The following is a 24,293-nucleotide window of genomic DNA, read 5'->3' as shown; positions in this document are numbered from 1 at the left end:
AACAAAAGCAATTCAACTGATTCTTGCCATGAAACGAAGTAGCAAGGCCATAATAGAGATTTGCCTAGCTGTGGTGAGTCAGAATGGCAAATACACCCCAAACTTAGGTAGGGTGCACCACAATTCATTACATTTGTCAGGCAAAAGAGAAATGGAACGAATAAAAGTAGCTGAAAGAGAAAGGTGACAGAGAAAAGAAAAGGAGAAAGCAATATAGGACAAAATTTTAAAAGTTGGTTATAATTTGCAAGTTGGAGTTTAGGGTAGATGTATTGAAGACTCAATACATCTACAAAGTACATACATACAAAGTACAATACATCTAAAAAGTAGAGACATCACCTTGCCAACAAAGGTCCGTATAGTAAAAGCTATGGTTTTCCCAGTAGTGATGTATGGAAGTGAGAGCTGGACCATAAAGAAGGCTGATCGCCAAAGAATTGATGCTTTTGAATTATGGTGCTGGAGGAGACTCTTGAGAGTCCCATGGACTGCAAGAAGATCAAACGTATCCATTCTTAAGGAAATCAGCCCTGAGTGCTCACTGGAAGGACAGATCGTGAAGCTGAGGCTCCAATACTTTGGCCACCTCATGAGAAGAGAAGACTCCCTGGAAAAGACCCTGATGTCGGGAAAGATGGAGGGCACAAGGAGAAGGGGACGACAGAGGATGAGATGGTTGCATAGCATCTTCAAAGCTACAAACATGAGTCTGACCAAACTGCGGGAGGCAGTGGAAAACAGAAGTGCCTGGCGTGCTCTGGTCCAGGGGGTCACGAAGAGTCGGACACGACTAAACGACTAAACAACAACAACAACATTGAAGACTCTCTTATTAAAACAATTATTATTGGCCAGCTTTTCAAAAGCACATACAGTGTGTGTCTGAAAAGCTCCATTTTCACTATACAGTAACTGAAAGTGACCAGAAGAGCTAGAATCTGTTATGGGTTTTTTTGTATCCTCTTCCATACTGCAAACTTGTATTTTAACTGTTAAATTTATACAAACAGAATGCAGCTGTAAAAGGAACTGTGGGTTCTGAGTATTAATGAGACAAAGTGTTGTTTTATTCCTTTTGGCACTTTTTTGTGAAGAGATCAAGATTAGATGTTCCTCATAAGGAAACCCATGCACTTTAGACAATATAGTCTCTGTGTAAGAGCCCTTTCTTGTGGATGGACAATACAACATGGTATGATGACTTCATCTGTTTGTTTCATCTATTTGTTTACGTTACATTTATTTCCTGCCCTACATTTATTTCCTGGCCTAAGCATCCTCAGTCAGACAATATTATTGTATGTAGGGGTATATCACATTGTTACCAAGAGCCTTTTCACAAAATGTTTTGCCTGAATCTAATTTTTCTCGTCTTTAAAAATAGACAACTGATAGCAGGAAACATGCCTTTCCACATAGTTAATAGTTTACATGATTTCTACTTTGTTTTATTTTACAAGCGATGTCAGTAGTATAACAAATTCTCAAACTGCACTCTTAAGAAAAGTTTTAATACCTGTTGCCAATATATGATTCTTCCTTGATTCCTGTGAGACATAAATGGAAAGATTATCATCAAAGCACCATGATTATTATATTAAAAAATGATATAAAATAAAGTACTTTCAACTGTAACTTGCTTGGTTTATACCTGGCTTGTAACAGACTCAGGAGCCTCTGTATTCCCATCCTAGTGGATCTGTCCCTGCTCCAGCCCCTGTTCTGCCAAAACTCACCTACTGAGACTTCTGCTCCAATGTACTTGGTTTCCTATGGCTCAGAGTTGCCATCTTGCAGAAAGACCTCCCTTGCTAAACTAGGTCAAATGTCTTTAGGGTTAAGGTATTAACTTGGCCTCAAAATATTACCAGTGCAAAAATGCCACATATATTAACAGTTCATTTTCCATTAGTATATTTTACCTGTGGTTGTCCAAAATGAAAATTCTGCGAAAGAGAAATAGGCGGACAACACTGAGAAGCAGTGTGTTTCCATTCCTTTTTGGATTCTTCGCCTTTCAAACCAGCTTCAAGAAATGGAACAAATTGCCTGAAATGCATTTTAATACATAAATATTATGGTTCTCTTTGACATAGATCATGAATCTAAAGAACTAACATGTAATAAAATTAAATAGCTAGGTTTTTAAAAATGCTTCGCTGGTATATTTCAGAGGTGGGAAGCCTAAGGCCTAGGAGCTGAATGTGGTCCTCTATTCCTCTCTACCTGGCCTTCAGAACTCTCCACAGACCACGGCCCTCAATGACTCCAAGTGTTTTTGACTGGCTGGAATGAGCTCTTGAACTCCAATGATGCCCCTTGCTTTCCTGGATAGAGGATACAAAGTGGTATGTGCTCATGGGTAAAATTTATATCTGTTGCTCCACTTCCTTTTATCTCTAGACCCATCCACACTGGTGTGTGGCCCTCAGGATGAAAAAGGTTTCCCCAGCCTTGGTATAGATGGATGAAAAAACACTTGGCAATTTTTAGCTGACCTGAATGGTGAAAAAGAAGTAGAGACTATGCAATAAATCAATCTCTTTAAAAGCGGTATTGCAAAAATGATTTTGATAAAGATGAATAACTTGTACAATGATCAAGAAAACTGATTAAGGAACAATTCTGGGATTCTATTTAGTTGAATTTACTGTAATTTACTGTAATAACCATTTTTGCACTTTTTAATTTATGAATCCCCCCCCCAAAAAAATTTATATCAAGTAGGAGGACTTCAGTGGGACACATTTCTATTAAAGGTGTTTAGTTTCAGAGTGGTAACCCTCTTCATAGCACCACGAGACAAAGGCAATATCTAATTAAGTCAATGGGGCTGCTGAGATCAAAGGTATTTGTTTATTTAAAGTATTTTTATACCACTTGTAATTTAAAACTCACAAAGTGGTATAACCACACTTTGGGGGTGCTGTATCTTAATGCAGCGCCATGGCTGCTAGTCCCATGGCCTTCTAGTGAGTCCTGAATGCCAGTCAACAGCTGAGCAGTGGCTGGGCAATACTTCTGCATTAACATGGGAGCTCTTTTGTGGCTCCAAGGCTGGTGGGGGCAAGAGGAGGAGGACAAGCCCCCACTGCAGGGCACCTGTATTCAAAAGGCAGCTGGCAACATTGCAGAGGGAAGGAATAGAGACCACCACCATAAGGCACCGGTTGTGGTAAATTGAAGAACCCCAAATTAAACAAATCTATATTTCTCTGTAACAGGGAATGGAATTCCAGGGTTATTTGGATCTGGTTGGCAGCTGTGCACCATCTTCTTGCAGAGAGGAGGGGAGCTTAAAATGTTTGGTATGCTCATAGTCATAAAACATTCTGCTTGTGGCCCTTTCCCAGTCACTGGCGTCCCAGTTTCTGATTTGATCCTGGAATGTCCTGCTTTTCCCTAGGATGTCCCTATTTTCACTGGAGAAAAGTTGGAGTGTATGGAATTGCCCAACTCCCGAGTCATCTGAAGACAATCCTGTATAGAAAAGTTTTTTAATGCTTAATGTTTTATTGTGTTTTCATATATGTTGGGGCAAACCAGTAAGATGTGTGGGGTATAAATAGTAAAATTATCATTATGGAATGGGATGTCCCTATTTTCATTGGGGAAATGTTGGAGGGTATGCACCACCTGCCCTGTGGAGAGGGAGGGAGGCAAAGACAAAATCAAGGCCTGCTTCAATTGGACGGTCCATCTCCCCACCTGGCAAAATTTCCACGTTATATAATTTATTTGTCTTAGTAGCTAAAAATTGTAAGTCCTCTTGGGTGCCTTGGAAGGAGGGTAGTATATAAATGCAATCAATCCATCAATAATAAAAATTCCCCAGTTCATGGAGATGTAAGAGGTGCGATACTCAACCAGGCCTTGCCCTAAGCCCCACACATCCCTATCATGGAAACAGTACAGAAGGGTTGTTAATTGTGACTGTCTGGTATGACTATATTATGTCAGTCCTTCCAGTCCATTTCCAGTCCATATTAACTTTTAAAAGCCCTAAACAACTTGCAGTCAGTTGACTTTTAAAACTGCCTCGACTTTAAGAACATATTTTGATGCCCTTCTCAATATACCACCACCAAACATGGTGCAGAGAGTGGCTGCTAGAGTGAGAGCCTTTTCAGTGGTGGCACCCTGGTTGTGGAATACTTAACCCAGAGAGACTTTATTTGTGGCGACGCTGTGGTCTTTTTGGTACCTTTTAATTTTATTACTCTATTTTTTATTTATTTATGTCTTAAAACATTTAGTGCCTTTCAGATCTTTGGGATTTTTAAGATACATTGTTTAGAATATATATAACAAGATGAACTACTAAAACCTTGAAACCTACCTTCTATTATAGTACAGGTAACCTGCTGCTAATGCCAAAATAAACAGAGCTAGTCCAAAAATAGTGGCACATGCTATAAGGGCAGAAGTTACATGCGTCAAAACATCTAAATAGAAAAAAAAATATTTTGAAAGTTAATTGTATGTACTCAACATTTACTTTGTGGGTGTTTCTTCTTTAAAAAAATACACTTCTTCTGTTACAAACCAGACACTTTGAATGTGCAAAGCTAATTAGACATTTATAGCAGCATATCCATGTTACTGAGGGACGCGGGTGGCGCTGTGGATAAAACCTCAGTGCCTAGGACTTGCTGATCGTATGGTCGGTGGTTCGAATCCCCGCAGCGGGGTGAGCGCCCGTCTTTCGGTCCCAGCTCCTGCCCACCTAGCAGTTCGAAAGCATCCCTAAGTGCAAGTAGATAAATAGGTACCGCTTTATAGCGGGAAGGTAACCGGCGTTTCCGTGTGCTGCGCTGGTGCTGGCTCGCCAGAGCAGCTTCTTCACGCTGGCCACGTGACCCGGAAGTGTCTCCGGACAGCGCTGGCCCCCGGCCTCTTAAGTGAGATGGGCGCACAACCCTAGAGTCGGACATGACCGGCCCGTACGGGCAGGGGTACCTTTACCTTTACCTTTACCTAACCATGTTACTGAACACAGGTCCCTTACACAGCTGTAAAGCAGAGTGACGTAGGGCAAATAAAAGTAGGCGGGATATGGGTGCTGACCTCTCTTCCTGTCCTTCACTTTTGACCATAACAATCCCTTCACAAAGTTGTGTTTTTGACCTTTTGACTCCAGTACCAGAAATAAACCTAGCTAGCAGAAATTCTGCCATACATCTAGGGCTGAAAGGAGCAAAAGCAACGGGAAGAGAAGGGTCTCTTACTCCCTTCCTCCTGGGCTGTTTCCTCTGCTTTAAATTACCATCACCACTACTTTACAACAATCTATTTTTCCCCTATGGGCCAAGAGACAGATTACTTTAGGAGTATACATTTCATTCTGTAATTTGTCTCTCTGCCCATAGGATAGAAAAATACTGGCATTTTAAAATTCTGTTTAAAACATAGATGATTATTTAAAAGTAATATTAGATCCAGCTGTATTTTTTCAACAATTTTCAAAATCACCCTCTACAGTACTTTAATACATTTGGCATAGATTGTTTTGCCAGTATGACAGAATGCATGCTGGTGCCAAATGTATTGCTCTGCTTTCTTTTGAACCACATCAGCAAGGCTAAGAGTGGGGTTTTGCCACCTGGGCAGTCCAGGACCTCCATACACACTGCTCAAGCTTGCACCCCAGGGAGGTAACTTTGGTGCTGCTAATACAGTGGTTTGATGCACCCACGGAGGCGCACTCCATTGCCTCTCAAGGCAGACAAATGCCAACAACAAATTATTGCCATCTAACTGACAAACAGAACTAGGTTGTTTAGACACATAATAGAAGCAGCACTTCCCAAGGTGACACAACATAGTGAGCAGGAGAATATAAAATTAATTAAGGATATGTTTCCGTGTTTCTGCCAGATTGCAGGCCTGTCTATCTAACAAGGCTTACGATATTACCAATAAAATACTTATGGATTGTAAAAAAAAGTACAGAATCACTCAAGGCAAGATGACTTGCCATTGCAAGATGACTCATGGGAAGTGCTTCATGAATGAAATAATGATGATGATGATGATGTTTGTCTACTCCATCTCCAGCAAGTCTATCATATCAGTAGCTAGCACTTCAGAGACTAAGAGTAAGCTCTGTAGCAGAAGTCCATAAACAGGACCCTGTAACCAGCAAGGAACTCAGAAATTGCAAGGCTCAATATTATGTTCCTTCCATTTTGAGTGAAAGCAGCCTTACAGAATCTTCCAAGGCTTCCAAGATTATACAAGCTCTATTACTCAGGCCACAATCTAGCTCCATCAGCAGTATGGGGCATACTAACTCTTATATTTATGCAACTTCATATACAGTATGTAACAATTTACTGATATGCCAAAAAGAGAAAGCACAGATGTTTAGAATTTAGTGTCAGACTAGATATCCTTGAATACAATTCTAATTTTTTTATTTTATTTTTTTAATTGTGTTAACATTTACAAGACATTTCCCAACTAAGAAGAGTCCTCAAGGCAATATTTAAAAAAAACAGCAAAGAAAATGAAAGCAAACTTAACATTAATTTAGCACTGCCAGAGCAAAACAAGGACAAAAGTGAGCAAAATCAACAACAAAGGCAGCAGCCTCAGCAAAACCAGCAGTCAGAGAAGATAACTTATCAATCCTTAAAACCTGTTGGAAGTATGACATCCTTCCCTAAATATATGAAGGTTCATAAGGGGCCAGAAGAGCCTTTCACAACTTTGGCTTCACTTCCCCAAATAAAAATATTTTAAATATAAAGCAAACATTTAATATCAATCAAGCTGTTTTTAATTTATTAATCTATTAAATCTGCATAAGTTTGCATTATTAAACATTTATTATGAAGAAAAAAATACTTCCTTAGTGCAAGAGCACTGCCATGATTTTTTTTGGGGGGGGAGGCAGCCAAAGTTGTTGAGCTTTTCTTGGGAAATCACAGGTAAAATACCCCTAAATAGGACATGGGGGGCAGGCTTCTGCTGGGAGGAGCAGAATCTCAGATAATTGAGTACTTTCAATGATTTTCAATAATATTTGTGAAGTCCCCTGCCTTGACTACGCCCTTGCCTTAGTGTTTTGGATAATGGATACATATTCTGCAGTACCATCTCAAAAAAGGCATTTTCTGTGTAAGAGGGAATGACCTTTCTAAAATGGTGTCTGCCATCTTCACTTTTGCATAAGTACGCATATTAAAAATGTTTTAACATTTGGAGGGGAAATACATTGCCCAATTACTCAGGGACGCTTTTAAAAATCAGGATACATTTTTAAGCTATGCCTCTAACTAAGGAGTAGATTGCAACATCCAGCCAGCATGGTCAATGGTTAGCAATGATGGGAGCATCAGTCCAACAACATCTGGAGTCACAGATTCCTAACTCCCAAGCTTGCTATCAATTAAATGTTATAGCCTTAACTCTTAAAAAATATTATTTTCTATTTTACATGTAAATTATAGCATAAATAACAGCAGCGTAAACCTACCTACAGATATTGGTACCGTTTCTGCTTTTGCTGATCGTTTCGTTCTTCCAACAACCGATGGACCTTTAAAAATGTGTTTAAAGAGATATAACAAGATTGGTAAACTCTCTTCCGTATCAAGATGCTTTCTTGCCATGAGTGCTTTTAGAGGCAAAATTCTAAATCCCCTATGAGCAACACTCAGGTATTTCTTTTTTATTCTCTTTGAGGGTTGCATGAGATATTTCAGCACTTTTGTCATGTAGATTGATGCCTTTGCTTCATCCATTTCTGAAGTAAATACTACATTGTTCACACCCACAGCAGTTTTAATAGCTGGAAAGGTAGGACTTATTAAGGAAGGCTGCACATAGTAAATTGTTGATAAAACTTCTATTCCATTTTCCCCAGGTTTATTTTCTTTAGCTCTGAGCCACTTGCCTAATTTTATTAATTTTTTGCTTCTGTACATTTTTATTTGAAATGCAGACTCCTTTATTTGTTGAATGTTGGGCATTACAGGTTCATGTGCTGAGACTATTTTCTGTTTGCTGGCACTACTTCTTCGGTAAGTAAATGCATGTATAAATGGAAACTTCTCATTTGCATTCATATAACTTTTAGTTCTTGTTTTCCATTTTTGCAACTTGATATTTTCTCTGATAGCAAAGCTTGTCCACCGCTGAAAACTTTTAGAGAACTGACCATATTTTTCAAATCCCATATATGGACTGCTCCATTCTACATTTAATACTTTCTTCCCATCAGTCATTCTGAATTGTTCTTTATTGTAAATATTTGTGTTCTCTTTAGAAAAGACTCTTTCTTTGACAGAAGTGAATATTCTATTACTGTTATTCTTAGATTTTTTCTTTTGTAGTACCTCAGCTTCAGTAAGCACTTTTCCTCTTGGTATCTGTGGTTTTACTAACTTTATCACCATACTTTCTAAACCTTCCTGATCTTTTTGGAAATATGCTTCTTCAACGTTTAACATCATATTTGTTTGACATGCTATATAACCCAATAATGACCCGGCTCTTATGGGTTTGTGCCTATTTTCAAAGTATGTGATTTGCAATTGCTCCTTTCTTTTAGTTTCAGATTTATTTCTAGCACCATTCAAAATACTGTGCCAATTCACTTTTACTTCATAACCATCACATTTTCTGTTCAGAATATTCCTGAGTATGTGTCTTAAATAACTTTTTCTTCTCAGAATTAGTTCACTTCTTCCTAGATGTTTTCTTGAAATGTGTACACTTATGCTTCCATCCATAATTGGATATGGATTTCTTTTATATAATATTACATATTTTAGCAAGATTTTATGCTGATAGTTCCTGTAAGCATTCTTCCTAGATGTTTTCAAATTTGTTCTGAAGCCGCTGTAATTTCTGATTCCCCTTTTCTGCGCTGACTGGTCTAAGATCACATTTCCTGATGTTTTGCATGAACAATTTTTTGCCACTGGTACTGATACTTGTTGATACTCTAGTACATGTCCTGCAACAAAGCAAACAACATCATTAATTTAATTGAAATATTTTAAGCTGCACCAAGTTCTAATTATTATAAGGCTAAAGCTCAGTTACGTATAAAGCTAATTTTTCCAGTGCACAGTTCTTTAGGACAGGGTTTATATGAACAACTCCCTCAGCGCAGAAAACGTTACAGTATGGCAGACTTTCGTAAATTTATAGTGGCATTATGTATAATCACAACTGCTAAGGACTAGTCCATATATGGGGGTCTTGTAGTAAGGTTAAAGCTTACTGGTGAATGATATATAATGAATTGAAAAGGATGTTCAAAATAACTTTTATTTAAAAAACCCAGAAGCTTTTCTTTTAGGAATTATAGGGACAGAACTACCTAAATTGTATAGAAATTTATTTATGTTAGTTACTGCAGCAGCAATAATGTTACTTGTCTTTAAGTGGAAAGAAGCAAGAGTCCCAGTAAAGGAAGAATGGATACAAAAACTTATGGAATATGCAGAAACGGTGAAACTTACCAGAAGAATAAGAAATCAAGATAACAAACTTTTATAAAAGAATGGAAATGGTTTGTTGAATATTTACAGATAAATTGTAAACAGATAAAAAAAAATTAGGAGGATTAGTGTCATAACCTGCAGTTTTATAAGAGTATATATTTACAGTAGATAATTACATGAGTAAGTTAAATGAGCTTGGGTATGCAGAAGATATTGAGAAATAAAATTTTAAAACCACAGAAAGATGGGAAAGGAAGTCAAATTTTGGAATGTCAAATTGATTGTAAAACTAATGAAATGTGTAAATTTGAAAAGTATAAATAAAAAACTAAAACAACAACAATGGATAAGGACTAGGATTGTCATAAATGTAAAAGCCACATGATGCCTTCTGTCTCTCTAGCTTGACACAGAGACACGGTGCCCAGACAGGGTCTCCATGAAGTGCCTGTTTTAGGAGCTATGTAAAAAGGGGGACTTTTTCTCTCAGCATCCCTTTCATCAATAAGACCAGTAACCACTAATGGTGCCTGTGGTGAGGCAGAGCCCCCCTGCTAAAAGAAGCATTGCTACAGCTTACCACGCTGCTGGAGCTAGGGCAGTAGCGAGCCATCGTGACCACCAATCTGCCACACCCCTTGGTGCAACCCCATGGCCCAGTGCAATCCAAGCCATGTCTGCTCAGAAGTAATTCCTATTGAATTCAATGTAATACACTCCCAGGTAAGTGGCACCAGGATTACAGCCTTAGGCCCTGGTCCTCCTGCTGCTGATGGACTCCAACTCCCATCAGTCTCAGCCAATCACAGACAATGGCCAGGGATGATGGGCATTGTAATCCAACAACATCTGGAGTGCCACAGGTTAGACCAGGGGTCAGCAAACTTTCAGCAGGGGGCCGGTCCACTGTCCCTCGGACCTTGTGGGGCGCTGGACTATTTTTTTTGGGGGGGGGGAATGATGCAAGAGCACCATGAGCCCCGGTGGCTGCTTACCTGTGTCTTGCGAGTGGCAGGGGCTGGTGGCGGTGGAGGGACGATGAGCGGCATGCGAAAGGGCTCCGGAGAGGGGCTGGTTAAAATGGCAGTCGCTCGAGCGCTGCTGCTACTGGCACCAACAAAGCCCAGCCCCCTTCCTCTTCTAGGCAGGGCAGGGAGAAGCCAGGAGAAGGGAGGGAGGAGGTGCCGCCACCACCGCCATGTGAGGGAGAGCGAAAGTATGTGCTTGCTGGTGATCCATGCGGTGATTCCTGGACCATCCGCAGGCCAGATCCAGAAGGCAATTGGGCCTGATTCGGCCCGCGGGCCATAGTTTGCCTACCCATGGGTTAGACGCTAAGGGAAGTTACAATAAATTATATTTCTAATCAGCTATCACAGCAGCCATTAAAATATACCCAAATCAAGAGGAAGGCCTGCCTATAAGGAGATTGGAACTGCCAGCAGTTCCTTATTTGGTAGGAAATAGAAAGGATAAACACACTGGAAATTTAATGTAGATTCATTTGAGACATCTCAGAATTACTATTGTTTTTTTCTTGTTTGTTCAATTCAGATTTGACTTTGTATCTATTTGAATTCCACCATGGGTCTGGCAGTTGTATCTAACCAATAGTGATTTTTGTTATGTCTGAAATATCGTTTCCTTTAATTCTCAGGTTTGAAAGTCAGAGAGTAACTCTAGATTTATATTGTTGGGAAATGGCAGTGCCTATGAAACTTGGAGAAGGTATTGAAGTCAATATATACCCCTGCCATGCTTATTGCGTTGAGGGCAGGGCACTAAAACCTCAGCCCCACCAAATAAACGCTACCCATAACTTAAAGCCCTTACCACACAGTCTTCCCACTTTTTCCTTTCAAATACCAGGGACAGGGTGGGCAAGGAAGGAGCCCCCTAGTTTCATTTCGCAAACCCCATTCCCAGCTGTGTCTCTATGCCTTCCTCTCACCTGGCCACACTTCCCAAAGGACAAGCAGATGGCCCAGAACAGGTGACCCTGTGACTGGCACCAGAACCAGCAGTGTAGCCATAAGGGATCTAGTGCTCAGCATGGCTTCCTCCTGGCTGGTGTAGAGGTAGAGTTGTTGTTAATGGTATGTTCCACCGTCGTCGCTCTGTGATTGTTGGAATGGAACAGTTTGAGGGGGGCCTGACAGTTGAAAACAGTTGGAGCCTGCAGCTGTTATGGTTATGTTGTGCTTGGCTCAGAAGAAGTGATCAGATCTATAGGGGAGCCTTTGCAACTCCCAAACACACTTGAATTCATTGGGCTGTAATAATCAGCGGGGATGCTGATAGGATGGAAAATCTCTATATGGAAATACAGAAGCAACTACATCACCTACAATGTATTATTCCTCTGTGTGAGTACCTGGGAATCTGTGGTGGAGAGAAGAAGGTGGCAGGGAAAGATGAATGGCATTGCTGAGACACAATACCTCAGCAGTAAAGACATTACTGGCCTAGAAGATCAGGGACTGCAGTTTATGGCTGCATTCCTAGTCCCACTTGCCTGGAAGTAAACCCTATCAAACTCAACAGGATTTATTTCTATTATAGAATAGGCATGGTTAGGGTTGCACTGTAAAATACAGCGTAGCCCACCTAGTAAGCCCACACTGGAAAGATATGGCAACAGTAATGTCTGCAGCTAAGAAAAGCTTTCCTATTTAGGAGAGAATGTAAGATGGCTGAAAAGCTTGTGGTCCTGATTTTACAAAAGTATGGATTTCTGTTTGTCTGCTGAATCAGATTTAAGCAGGATGGAAACAATGAAAGCAGGAGTTAAAGCATTTACCCCTCAAACTAGTTTGAAAAGCTATGTGGAAGCACAGCGATCCTGCCTAAATTAAGAACTTATTATCAAAGGGAAGATTGTCACAGAGGGATATGTCATATTGTTTAATGCTTCCAAGGGAATTAGAGAAAATGTTTTAAATTATCTGCTTTAAATTATCAAAATATTTAGTACAAAACACATCCCTTATTTCAATTTTCGTAGGGTTTCAAAGTCGTGTTGTTCATACTATTATGAGTTTTTTGAGGGAGGCTGTATGCCTGAGCCCCTTTCTAATTCCTAGATCCAGCATGGATTCAATTCCTGGAATAGCCAGGCTAGCTTCACAAAGGAAGCGGCTCTGTGCTAGACAGCAAATGTGTGGGACCCTCTCCCTCAACTTGCTGGTAGTTAGAAAGACAAGAGCCAGAGTTAGAAGGTAGAAGCAAGGCTACAGGCTGGGCAGCTGGGAGATAGAACCAGGCCTGATTTCTGCTGGACACTGAGGCTGTGGCTATGGGAGAAAATATACCCTCGGGGTGTTAATGCTGTGAACCCCTTCATCATAGGTTCAGGCTGTATATATGTGTAAATAAACCATATATCCTAAAGACACCACAGTCCCCATTCCAAGGAAACACAAACCCTGGGTAAGTACCTGGTCCCTCTTGAATCTCATACCGCTCAGAGATTGTGGCGGCATGCAAAAATATGTTAATGTTCCATTACTTGCAAGAGGAATCACTCACTGATGAAGTTCTGCTGCAGAGATTTGGTATTGTTACTGGCTGGGAAATAGAGAAACAGTGGAATATGTCCACGAAAGGAATGCTGGTGAGCTCCCATATAATGGCACAAGTTTCTGCTGGTGCTGATTAAATGACTCCTGAAATTATGAGCACCACCAAGAAAAAGAAAAAGAAAATCAAGGTGAGTCAGTGGTGAAGATTTCTGCTATCAAGGGGACCCTTAAAGAACTTGATATCAAAAGGTAGCAACCAGGCTTAAGTCCATCAAAAAAGGGTTGTGTGAAGTGAGGAAGCTCTAGGTGTCAGCAGGTTAACCCAGAATATACTTGCAACCATTGTTTCTGGTTTAGGAGCAGGAAGCACTACCAGGAAGGATATCATTCAACCCAAGAAAGTTAAGCAGCTGCAGGCCAGCAAAACCACAATGTTACTCTGAGGAGACCCAGAATGACCCATGCATGTCAAAGGTCTCAGGCACAAGCAGCATGTAAGGTCAAACACATGAAACATGAATGCATTATTAAACAAAAGTGCAATGAATGTGAATACGGGAATAATGAGGTATCAGTTCTTATGTTTGTATGGTAAGTCATTGCTCATTTTATATTGCATTTGTTAGAGATAATTCATGGATAGATAGATATAGTGAGGTATAACTGGCACACTCATTCCCCAATCCAAACTGGCAATTAAGGGATGGGGGTAAACCTTTTCCTCCAAACTGTCTTCCTAACAAAAAGCCTCCTTCTCTCAAAGATGCCCCACAACCAAAACATATGACTGTGGCAATCTTGCTGGCTAATTCCCTGGCCTAACACACAACACCTGATCCACAGTGTAAACATTACAATTTGGACACCTGACCCAGCAAGCAGGCTGTAAAAGAAAAAGCACAATTGGGCTCCATAGAGGGCGTTCACACTCGATGACTTTTTTATTTACTTAGGCTCAGACCTCCTGGGCCTTCCTAACATAACTCCAATTCACCTTCATGGCAAATATCATCTTAAGAAGGATTTAAGCCCCCACCCACCCCAGTGGTGCAGTTTTAATTCAAGCCTAGGCTTGTAGGAGCTGCTGTTTTTAATTTTATGCCTTTTACATAAAAATTGCAATCACTGATTTCTTGTCATGTCCAGTTTGGCCCATAATGGTCTCACTACCATGGAAGTTTGTTTGACAACTCAAGCCTCTTCATAGCTGATTTTAAAAGACTTGTGAGCATCTCCTCTGAGCTCCCAGAAGGAAAACATAATTGCTGATTTACTCCCAAGTAAATGTGAACAGGATTTCAATTGCTGTTTGAATGGTAAAACTACTTGTACTTTGAAAAATCAGACATCTGAAAAGTTAATACAACTAAACTGTAGCAGTGTATCAAAAACTTTAAACAACACTCAGAGTCCGGTGTAAAGGAAAATTATTCATGCAGGAAAAATACCACCAACCCAACAGGAAACCCAATAGTCATTGAAGAAGAGCCAATACAAATACCCCCCAAAGTCCCAGCCACTCGAAGAGCAAGCCGTAATACACTGTGGCCCTGCCATATTGACATAGGCTATTTCCCCGGCAATTCCTTGGATTTCATAACGGTCTGGATTTTTAATAAACGGGTAATTCCTGTTCAGCTTTACAGAGGGCTGAAGACTGCCATGAACAGTGGTGAGTAGCACCACTGACCAGTATAGGTATTATTTTCCACAGCTATGTAAAAATATAAAGATTTCATCTATATATCTTGCCATACTAGACCTGATGCAACATGACAAGGAGCCAAAAGGTTGACTAAGATTGATAAGCCAGACATAAACATAAACTTATTAGTAATTAGAGGAACGAAATTACCATTGTGTAGGTCTTCTGGGAAATACTTTAGTGAAAAATGTACAATGTAAAGGAACTCAAATGCCTCTTAATTGTTAATAACTTTCACTTTTGTCCTCTAGAACTAATCGGCTTGTTTTCTATTTGCAGAGTTCTCTCCATTTTTGTAGCTTTTCAGCCTTTTGTCATCCCATTTAGGAACATGGCTTCAAGAACTGGAGTTCAAATAACCCTAACCCTAACATAGATTTTCATTCTATAGCTCTGCTACTTTAGTATTGAATATAATGTACAGTATCATTTCTGAAATAGTTAAAAAATATATACCAACTGCAGAGTGGTGATGATCTTAACTGGCTTTTACCAGTAGCTTTTTATTGTCCACAAGGTGGTGCTCTGTCAAACAAGTAATAAAACAGAAGGGGATATGATCTTGACTCTGGGTGTATCATGTTGTTCACTCTTAAGCCAAGGACTTTAATATTACACACACACACACACACACACACACACACACACACAGAGAGAGAGAGAGAGAGAGAGAGAGAGAGAGAGAGAGAGATGAGAAATGCATAATGTAACAATAATTTATTAGACATAAACACACTGTAAAGAGCTATTGTTAATGATTAATGCAAATATTATATGGAATTGAGATATCATTTAGTTTGATTTCACACCCACCCTATCCCTTAGGCTTAAGATGACAAACATCAGTTTTAAAAACTGCATTTGCAAAATGCATAAAACATGGAATTCAAACACTTACAAACAGAAAACTGAAATGGCTCTGCACTCATCATCTCCGATCACTACAATATGCATTTGGGGGAAATTCCTAGCCTAAGCTTTGGCTTGTCACCAGATACAAAGTTCCAGGCTAGGGATCAGCTGCTAATAACTTGTCTCTGTGGGCCCAAAACAATTCAAACTCAGGACAATTTCAAGAGGTCCATTCTCTGTTAAATATCAAGATTGCATATGGGAAGGTGCTTGCTAGGTAGTATAGACACCAAGGCGTTCCAGTTTAGCACCTATCCAAATGGTGCCAAGTGTGTGCCATTTTAGCCATACTTTTTTTAAATTACCATTTCATTATCACTCTTTTGCCTTAAATAAGTTGAAATATTTAAGCAATAGTGCTTAATTTTGTAAAGTACTTTAGCACATATTTAAAAACCTAGTAAGAACAGTGTGTGTGCACGCGCAAACACAGAGCCTTTCCAGTTAATACCATTTTATCAACACATGAATCCCCTCCCCCACTTTTACTGTTTCCTCCTTAATGCCAAAGTATCAACGATAGCTTAGAAATTTAAAGAGCACTTCAGAAATTATTTTTTAAAATTGATCTGGAACAAATGGCATAAAAAAATGGCATACTCTGGTTAATTGTTCCTTTGGCATCCACACAGTTGTTTGACACCCTCTGTGGAATGTAGAAGAAAGCAGAGAGAGAGAGAGCTATAACTCTCAATATGTGAAAAGAAAAGTGCAATTCCTCATATAGCTTGCAATGACAAAATAAGAATAGGCCAGGACTAAGTGCTGCCAGATCTGGAAACACCCACAGTCTCTATGACTATAGAACGTTTTTTACATGTAACAATTTAGAAAAATAATAATTATTGGTGATAGCTTACTTGTTTTATACTGCAGTGTATTTCACAGTAGTGAAGTTCCGTGGCCAATGCTTAGTGCAGCACAAAAACTTTAAAAAATATATGCATATTGCTAACAGGAAGGAATTTAGAGTTGTAGCAGCATCCTGTAGGATGTGTATATTTCATTTTGATACATGATGATTTACAGAGGGCTGTGCTTTCAGCTATACGTTCTAGTCATTGTGGTATTAGGATTACTGCGGCTACATCTAAACACAGGAAATAAGTACAAGTATATTGGTAGATATGATATCTATTTCCCACTTTTTAAAAACGAACTGTTTCAATGTCTACATATTACAATTAAAAGAAATGGATTATAATTTGCAAAAACAGGTCACCAGCAAAAAGAACTAAAGAACACAAACTGGGAGTCAATTTTATTATAATACAGTGGTACTTTGGGTTACATACGCTTCAGGTTACATACGTTTCATGTTACAGACTCCGCTAACCCAGAAATAGTACCTCAGGTTAAGAACTTTGCTTCAGGATGAGAACAGAAATTGTGCTCCGGCAGCAGCAGGAGGCCCCATTAGCTAAAGTGGTGCTTCAGGTTAAGAACAGTTTTAGGTTAAGAACGGACATCCAGATCGAATTAAGTACTTAACCCGAGGTACCACTGTATTAGCATTGATTTCCAGGCTGAGAGCAAACTACCATTTACAATGGAAATGAATGACTATACCTCTGTTTTTAATTACAAATAGCAGTGGTAGGGGGGCAGGAGAAACTAGGACTAGCCTGTGAGGGATCAGCCGTTTTTTCTCTGTACTTGGAGCCTCTATATCTCAGGAGGAAAACACAAACCCCACATCAATTTCCCTTAGTAGCTAATATCATAATATGCTGATGCTCGGAGCTTATATAGAAATCAAGGAGAAAGGAGACGGCCTGCCTGCCGTCTAGGTACTGCCTCTTTAGTGGACTCATGGTCAGAATGCACTACATGTGTTAGCAGCATACAGTTCTTAAAGCAAATAGACTTCCAGCAGCCACCTTGGCTGAAGAAGTAAAAAGGCAGTAATTTCAGAGGCAGTAGCTGTTGGCACAGACTCAACTCAGGGACAATTTGGTCTTGTCAATACTGCCGTTTGTTTCCTGCCACCCTTACAAAAGGGGATTCCACTACAGCCATATTGTTATAGAGCTGTCATTTCAGTTCATCCCAGTCACTCAACGGTTCAGCAACCCAAAAGAGTCTGAGAATAAAACTGTAACACTGTAAATATGGACATGAATACCATGGATAGAAATATTCTCTGTGTGAAAACTAGGTCTCCGTAGATGCGTACATTGTATCTTGAATTTCTGTTAAGGCCTATGGCTACTATGCAGATAAAACCAAACTAACTGTGTTAATTACTGAAAAGCTGAGAAGCAGTAGGAGGAATTAAACACAGTGCTCTTCCAACCACTTTGTGGAGGGGGAAGGAGAGCTTGCACTGACAGTGTTCTAGGGAGAGGAGAGGGTTTTTTTTGGGGGGGGGTGTACAGGATGCACAGAGGGAAGAAAGAGGAGAAAGTCCCATTGCATTATCAGGACTTGCTGTGCTGACTCCCACAAGCACACCTAGTTAGTTGAATCTGGCCCAGTTACTGTACATTGCAAATTTGCTTAATTTTAATTTTTTTTTCTAAAAAACACAAGAGTAGTATTCTAAGCCTACTACATTGTTAACGAATCATTGAAACCTAAATATTATTGCTTTGTCTATTCTCAGTAGAACCACAAGTTACTAACATGATACAAATGAGATAAACTTCACTCACACAGCACCAAATAATATACCGGTATGCCAGTCAAATGACAGACTCTACTGACAACAGGTATTGTTAAGCACATTGTTGCATATTTTATGCTGCTTGACTCATCTTAAAAAGTGGCATCTGATAAAACCCACAAGCCGACTCACTGACTAGCTTGGGATACAGGCCCAAGCAGGCTATTGACTGATGGCTCTTGACAGTTTCTGGTGAAGTAGATCAGTTTGATGCTAGACTCATCGTGGATAATTCATACTCTTATCCATAGGCCTCTGAGAATTAAAAAAACTGAGCAAATATCATGGGTAGGAAGGAGACCATTTTCTCACACTGCTACATGGGAACAAGGCCTAGGGCACTCTGATGTAAAATAAAACATACACAAGGGGAACTATGTTTTATATACATTGGGGGGGTGCCCTGTCAGTTGGGGTGCAAAAGAGGCCCTTGTCTGAACTGCCAGTGGAGGTCGGGTTGGACCTCTCTCTCTCTCTCTCTCTCTCTCTCTCTCTCTCTCTCTCTCTCTCTCCCCCTCTCTTTTTTCTTGTCAGTTAGTCAAGGCATTACTTTTCTGGCAGGCTTCTGGCCTGCCATTTTCAATAGTATTTAGTGAACTAGACTCCTGCCTGAGAAGTTTTTATCCTCAGCACTTGTCTCTCTTTATATTTTAGTAGTTTATTCTTTTTGGGGTTTGTTTATTTGGTAATTTTAGCAGCTTGTAAGATGCCCAAAGTATTGCTACTGCAAAAGGAGGACAAGGTATAAATTATCAGTACTGGGAAGTATCCAACTATGCCCTGTCAGAGCAAGGATTTATGCTTAACGCCACAGAACTCTCTCTTCCTCCTCCCGCCCGGTGCCGGATTTACGTATAAGCTAAACAAGCTACAGCTTAGGGACCCACTCTCTCGGGGCCCCCCAAAAATTTTACAGGAAAAAAACCTGGGTATACATATAAAACAAATAAAATGGCTATTAGGTCCATAAATTACCCTACAGCATATATTCAACACAAAAAACAGCAACAATTTGTTGCTGACAAAGGACAGCTGGACATATAAAGGGTCCCATTACCTTCAGTAGCTTAGGGCCTCATCAAACCTAAATCTGGCCCTGCTCTCGCCCACATGACCCACTCTCTCCCCAAATCTGTTCTAAAGGGCTGAATGAAACTCAACCCCAAATAACAATTGTTGCTGTTATTATTTTCAGACCAAATATTCAAGATAGCAGTTGAGATGCAACTTTAAAGGCAGTTGCTGGCTTTGTTTCTCCAGAACCTTCATTGTGTAAGTTACGTTTGTGAGGCTAGCTGTGAAACATCCCTCTGGGTTCATCTGCCTGCAGCTATCATAAAGCTTCTTCAGCCTTGACTCTCTTTGCATTAAAGATTGTATAGAAGGACACAGCACTGATGTGTATGCTTCCTCTCACCAAAAATATTGAGGCCAAATGCAACTCTCTTAGATCTGCTCAACTGGTTTCATTTCAATAATGCTTTCTGTTTTACAGTTACAAGGAAAACTGTCAGTAATCTGCTTTTTCACAATCTGCTCTTTTTTATTTCTTCACTTGAAAAGAGAGTATTCTATAACAGTCTTTGTGTGTATGTCAGAAATATAGCTATTGCATGCCCTGGGGAAATATAAACAATCTGCCATATGGCTCATTATTGTTTTTGTCATTACTAGATTCCCAATAGCATATTTCTTCATTTGACACAATTGCCAAACAGAACACAATTGTGTTATTGAGATTATACAATCCATGCAGACAGTGTGTGAAACCCTGATTCTTAGACTTTCCTCTAGCTTGTGTAGCTTTAGTGGTTTAATAAGCAACTACACTGGTGTCTCAGTTCAAGTACAAATAGGTTTTTTATGCTTCAAGGAAGGGGAAAGGGCATATTGTATACAGCACTTGCTATTTTAACCTCCAGAGTATTTTTTAAAAAAAAATTGGCATTGTATAGGTTTTTTTAAAAAAAATAGAGAATAAGGCTCAAAGGTTAATAATGAGTACATACTCTATGCAAATAAAAGCACGTAATATAAAATATATTGGGTTACTGTATTAGAAAAGCAAGATATTTCTGAAGTAATGTACTCTTAACAAAGGCCACCAAGTTACAGTAACTCTTTTTCTCTTGTTAAACTAAGTAACAAAAAACTTCTAGATGGCTTTTCTGGCAAAATTATATTCAATGTGACATGCAAACAATTGCTATCACTAAAATAATAAATATTAATTAACCAATGTAATCACTAAGGCCATGATCCGGCACACACTAGCATTTAAGCAAACAGGTTCGAACAAAATACAAAATGTCCTTTCTCATTTTGTGCTTTTTTTTTCTTTTCTGTTTTTTACAGTGGAATAAATATAGTTGTTCTATACTATAAAACAGCAGCAACATCACACCAAATATTTTAGAGATGGTCAAATGAGTTTTATCTAAAAGTTTCCAAAGTGACTCGTGCTGATATTTAGCAGTTATTGGAATTTCTTTTACTATTCAGTTCTTTGTGGAGGAATGACCAACTGTTCTGATCTCCATACATAAAAAAGGATTTTGCACAAAAAGGCAAATGGACATGATAAATGGGTATACAATTGCACATAATGCTGAGAAAGTGGGAAAAGAATTTATCTTCTCCCCTCATAATGCTAGAACCCAGAATCATCCCATGAGGCTGAACAGTAAGAAGCTCAGTACATGTCAGAAGGAAATAATTCTTCTCACATTGTACAGAATCCACCTGCACAAAGTGTAGTGATGAAAACCAACTTGGTTTTCTTTACTAGGGGATTAGACAAATTCGTAGAGGATTAGGCTATCAATAACTACTGGTCGTAAGGGCTACATCAGTGGCAGCACATGTGATGCAATGGAGCCACCCTCCCAAAACCAGCATTCCTTACTCGAACAGGGAAAAGTGCTGGTGAGGTTGGACCTGCACAGTGGCACCAGAGAGGCTGCCACTGCCCAATCCAGCATTGCCGCAGGTGCACCTGTGTAGCCCTCACCTGGCTGCCCCACAGCACATCCAGGTAAGCTGCAATGCTGCCATGTTTGAAGCATGAGTCTGCCCCATCACAAACATCACTACTGGTTTATATATCACCCATTAACAGAGGCAGTACACATCTGAATACCAGTTGCTGGTTGGGGAACATGAGCAAGAGACTGCTATTCTGCCCATGTCCTGCTTGTGGTCTTCCCAGAGGCATCTATTTGCCCTCTTGGAATATGAACTAGGTAGGCCATTGGTCTGTTCCAGCATAGTTTTCTTACGTTATTAATTGATTTGAGATGTTTGTTTTGTGCATTTCTGAAAAGCATTTTTTTCAAAGTGCCATACTCTTAAAAATATATATATATCAATACGATGCAGATTGCTGTAGGAACACATTAAAGTTTATGCGACAAGTGTACTGTTACCGGTAATTGACAGTAACCAAGCATAAAAAATGAATCTTACAAAGCACTGTTTGCATTATGAGTGTATGCAGATCCAAAGCATATACTGTGTATTCTCTTGTTTTCTCTATTACATAACAGCAGCAAAACAGGGAATAACATAGCTGTGAGTGGAATCATTTTAACTTGAAATGACATATCTCCAAGAGCTAGGCTCTGTTCCCACCCCCCCACCCCATACTGATTTTAACAAAAGAAAGAAAATGCACATAATATAAATAAATAAATCAAAACTAAAAGAAAATTTAATTCCTTTTCTTTTTTAAAAAAGACAAATAGTACCTTGAGCAGATATGAAGCTCCCACAACAGAGTTGTTGTGGGTATGAAATAGGGAGGAGGAGAACCATGTAGATGGTATATGAATGTAATAGTAAATAAATATTATAAGAGGGAATGTCTAGGAAAGCACACACTTGCCTTTAGAGAAGATTGTCCTTTAAAAATAAATCCAAATGGGTTTTCATATTGGCCAGTAATATAGATGTACAAAAGTGAGAAAGGATGTGAAATACGATGTAGTAATCTCCCAGACCTTTGGTCACAGTGATGAAAACTAGAGGAAAAGCTATATATATGCGCACAATGAATATACTCTTTTCAAACTGCAAAGCAAAGAGCTATGGAAAGCCCACTTATCAATGGTACTTAGCTTTGGGGAGGGAATAATAAGGAGCTGGTCTGCGCTGCATTTTTTCCTGAGATTTCACCACATATTGGGGTCATGAGTCAGAAATGCACAGCGCCACATGAAATTGTTGGCAAACTGAAGTCATGGCAATGCACTCTGATGACTAGGGTACCTTGGGCAACCCTGTAACGCTGCTTCAGTCAGCCCACACTCTGCTGTGCTTCCAGGGTTGTGCGAACTGACCTTTAGTTCCATATACATGCCATTTAGGCCTGGGTGCCAAAGAATCTTTATGATTGTTTTTCTTTCTTTTTTTAGATGTAATGCAAACATTAACACCTGCATGGCTCAAGTTAGGTTTCTCTAACCATAGTTGAGCAGCTAAATGAAAGCCTGATTCTTTACTGTGTTTTTTTACAGACACCTTCTGTGGCATTTATAAGAGGAAATCTCTTCATAACAATCCCATGAGCTACGTCCTGGGCACAGCAGTTCACAGGACCAGGAACGAAGATCCTGGCTCTGATGCTATGACAACACAACTGGTGTCTTTTTCCTCCTATTTGGGGTGAAATGGGCCTTCCTGGCCAATCTGAGCTAGTGAAATCCTAGGCTTTTCTGGGTAGATAAATTTGGTTACCTGACAAATAGCAGCAGAGCCAAATAGTACTGGATTTGTTGATGAAACTGTGGAAGCTGCTTTTTTCAATGCTGTGGTTACAACAACCTTTTCAGATTTCATTCCTTGCTCAATAAAGCATCAATCTGTAATGAAATAATGAAAGAAAAGCCACTTTAAATGAAAAGGAAATTGGCAGCAACGATTTGTAAAGCATGTTATAACTGTTTGCTATCGTTCTTCTCGAGTACACACTTAGTAAATTACTGGAACATATTGTTAGATGAGTTATATATATTGGGTGGTATTTTACTAAGTATTTTCAGACAAAACAATTTTTTCAAAAAATATTTATAGCCACCTTTCCTTTTGCTCTCTTATTTTATCATCAGAGGAACCCTGTAAGGTCAGCTAGTGAAGTTCATGCCTGGGATTTGAAGCAGAACAGATCCAGGGAAATCAATTTATTTAAGCAACTCAGTGAGCCATGACATGACCAGATACCACCACCCTTTGTAAAATGCAAGCTTTAACTGGGAGCAAGTTAAGTGTGGCTTCTCTAGAGGCCATAAAGAAATTAATGAGGGTGATAGAATGGACTCAACAGTATATAAACATGGCTGCCAATATGCCTTCATTAAGTTTTAATATGTCTATTCAGTTTAGTTACCAGTTGCTACTATAGAGCAGAACAATCCTTACAGGCATTGTATAAAACAAAAAACAAACAGAACTAAACACCCAGAGGTCTGTATAGGCAAGATGCTAAATGCGGCTTATATACGTTTTCTTCTTAACCAGATATCAGTAATCGAGACTGACAGAATGTTGGCTCCTGCTACTTCTCTCATCCCCACGGTCTTGCTCCACCATCCCTATTTTCTGTTATGGTGGTATGAAAAATTAGAGCGCAATTGGCATTAAACAAATTAGTTAATTTTTAGTTAATACAAAAGACAGACAATATTTCACCAAATACAGTGGTACCTCAGGTTACAGACGCTTCAGGTTACAGACGGTTCAGATTGCAGACTCCGCCAACCCAGAAATAGTACCTCAGGTTAAGAACTTTGCTTCAGGATGAGAACAGAAACCATGATCCAGTGGCGCGGCAGAAGCAGGAGGCCCCATTAGCTAAAGTGGTGCTTCAGGTTAAGAACAGTTTCAGGTTAAGTACGGACCTCCAGAACGAATTAAGTACTTAACCTGAGGTACCACTGTACATAGGTCTATTACAAAAAAAAGCTAATGAGGCATTGAGGTTCATCCAATTACTTGATGTTATTTTTCACATTCAAGGCCGCAGTTTTGCCTGG

At 39.6% G+C, this 24,293-nt stretch overlaps 1 protein-coding gene and 1 long non-coding RNA gene across 8 annotated transcripts in view; one reads left to right on the top strand and one right to left on the bottom strand.

Moving 5' to 3' along the window:
* The window catches only part of LOC309371359 (uncharacterized protein), a 33,562-nt gene that overhangs the window by 2,146 nt on the left and 7,123 nt on the right, over positions 1–24,293 (bottom strand). The window contains exons 1-6 of one of the 5 annotated variants that reach the window (XM_081913928.1): positions 11,413–11,573; positions 8,168–8,968; positions 7,484–7,546; positions 4,343–4,448; positions 1,926–2,052; positions 1,520–1,550 (exon numbers count right to left, since the gene is read on the bottom strand). In XM_081913928.1, the coding sequence (XP_081770054.1) occupies positions 1,520–1,550; positions 1,926–2,052; positions 4,343–4,448; positions 7,484–7,546; positions 8,168–8,968; positions 11,413–11,515 (1,231 nt within the window). In that variant the 5' untranslated portion in view covers positions 11,516–11,573. Of the gene's footprint in view, positions 1–1,519; positions 1,551–1,925; positions 2,053–4,342; positions 4,449–7,483; positions 8,969–11,412; positions 11,576–22,998; positions 23,280–24,293 lie in introns of those variants that run through there. The other 4 variants (XM_081913925.1, XM_081913926.1, XM_081913924.1 and 1 more) reach the window with 4 other exon arrangements.
* Positions 11,689–23,004, top strand: LOC309371415. Of its 3 annotated transcripts, XR_014169080.1 has the most exons (5): positions 11,689–11,827; positions 13,399–13,476; positions 19,460–19,536; positions 21,383–21,506; positions 22,779–23,004. It is a non-coding gene; the product is annotated as an uncharacterized lncRNA (long non-coding RNA). The 3 variants fall into 3 exon arrangements; XR_014169079.1 differs by lacking the exon at positions 21,383–21,506; XR_014169078.1 differs by lacking the exons at positions 19,460–19,536; positions 21,383–21,506.

Source organism: Podarcis melisellensis (assembly GCF_964234715.1).
Source record: "Podarcis melisellensis genome assembly, chromosome: 6".
In the NCBI taxonomy this organism is placed as follows: domain Eukaryota; kingdom Metazoa; phylum Chordata; class Lepidosauria; order Squamata; family Lacertidae; genus Podarcis; species Podarcis melisellensis.
Note: the sequence above shows the minus strand (reverse complement) of the source record. Positions and strands in the feature narration are given on the sequence as shown.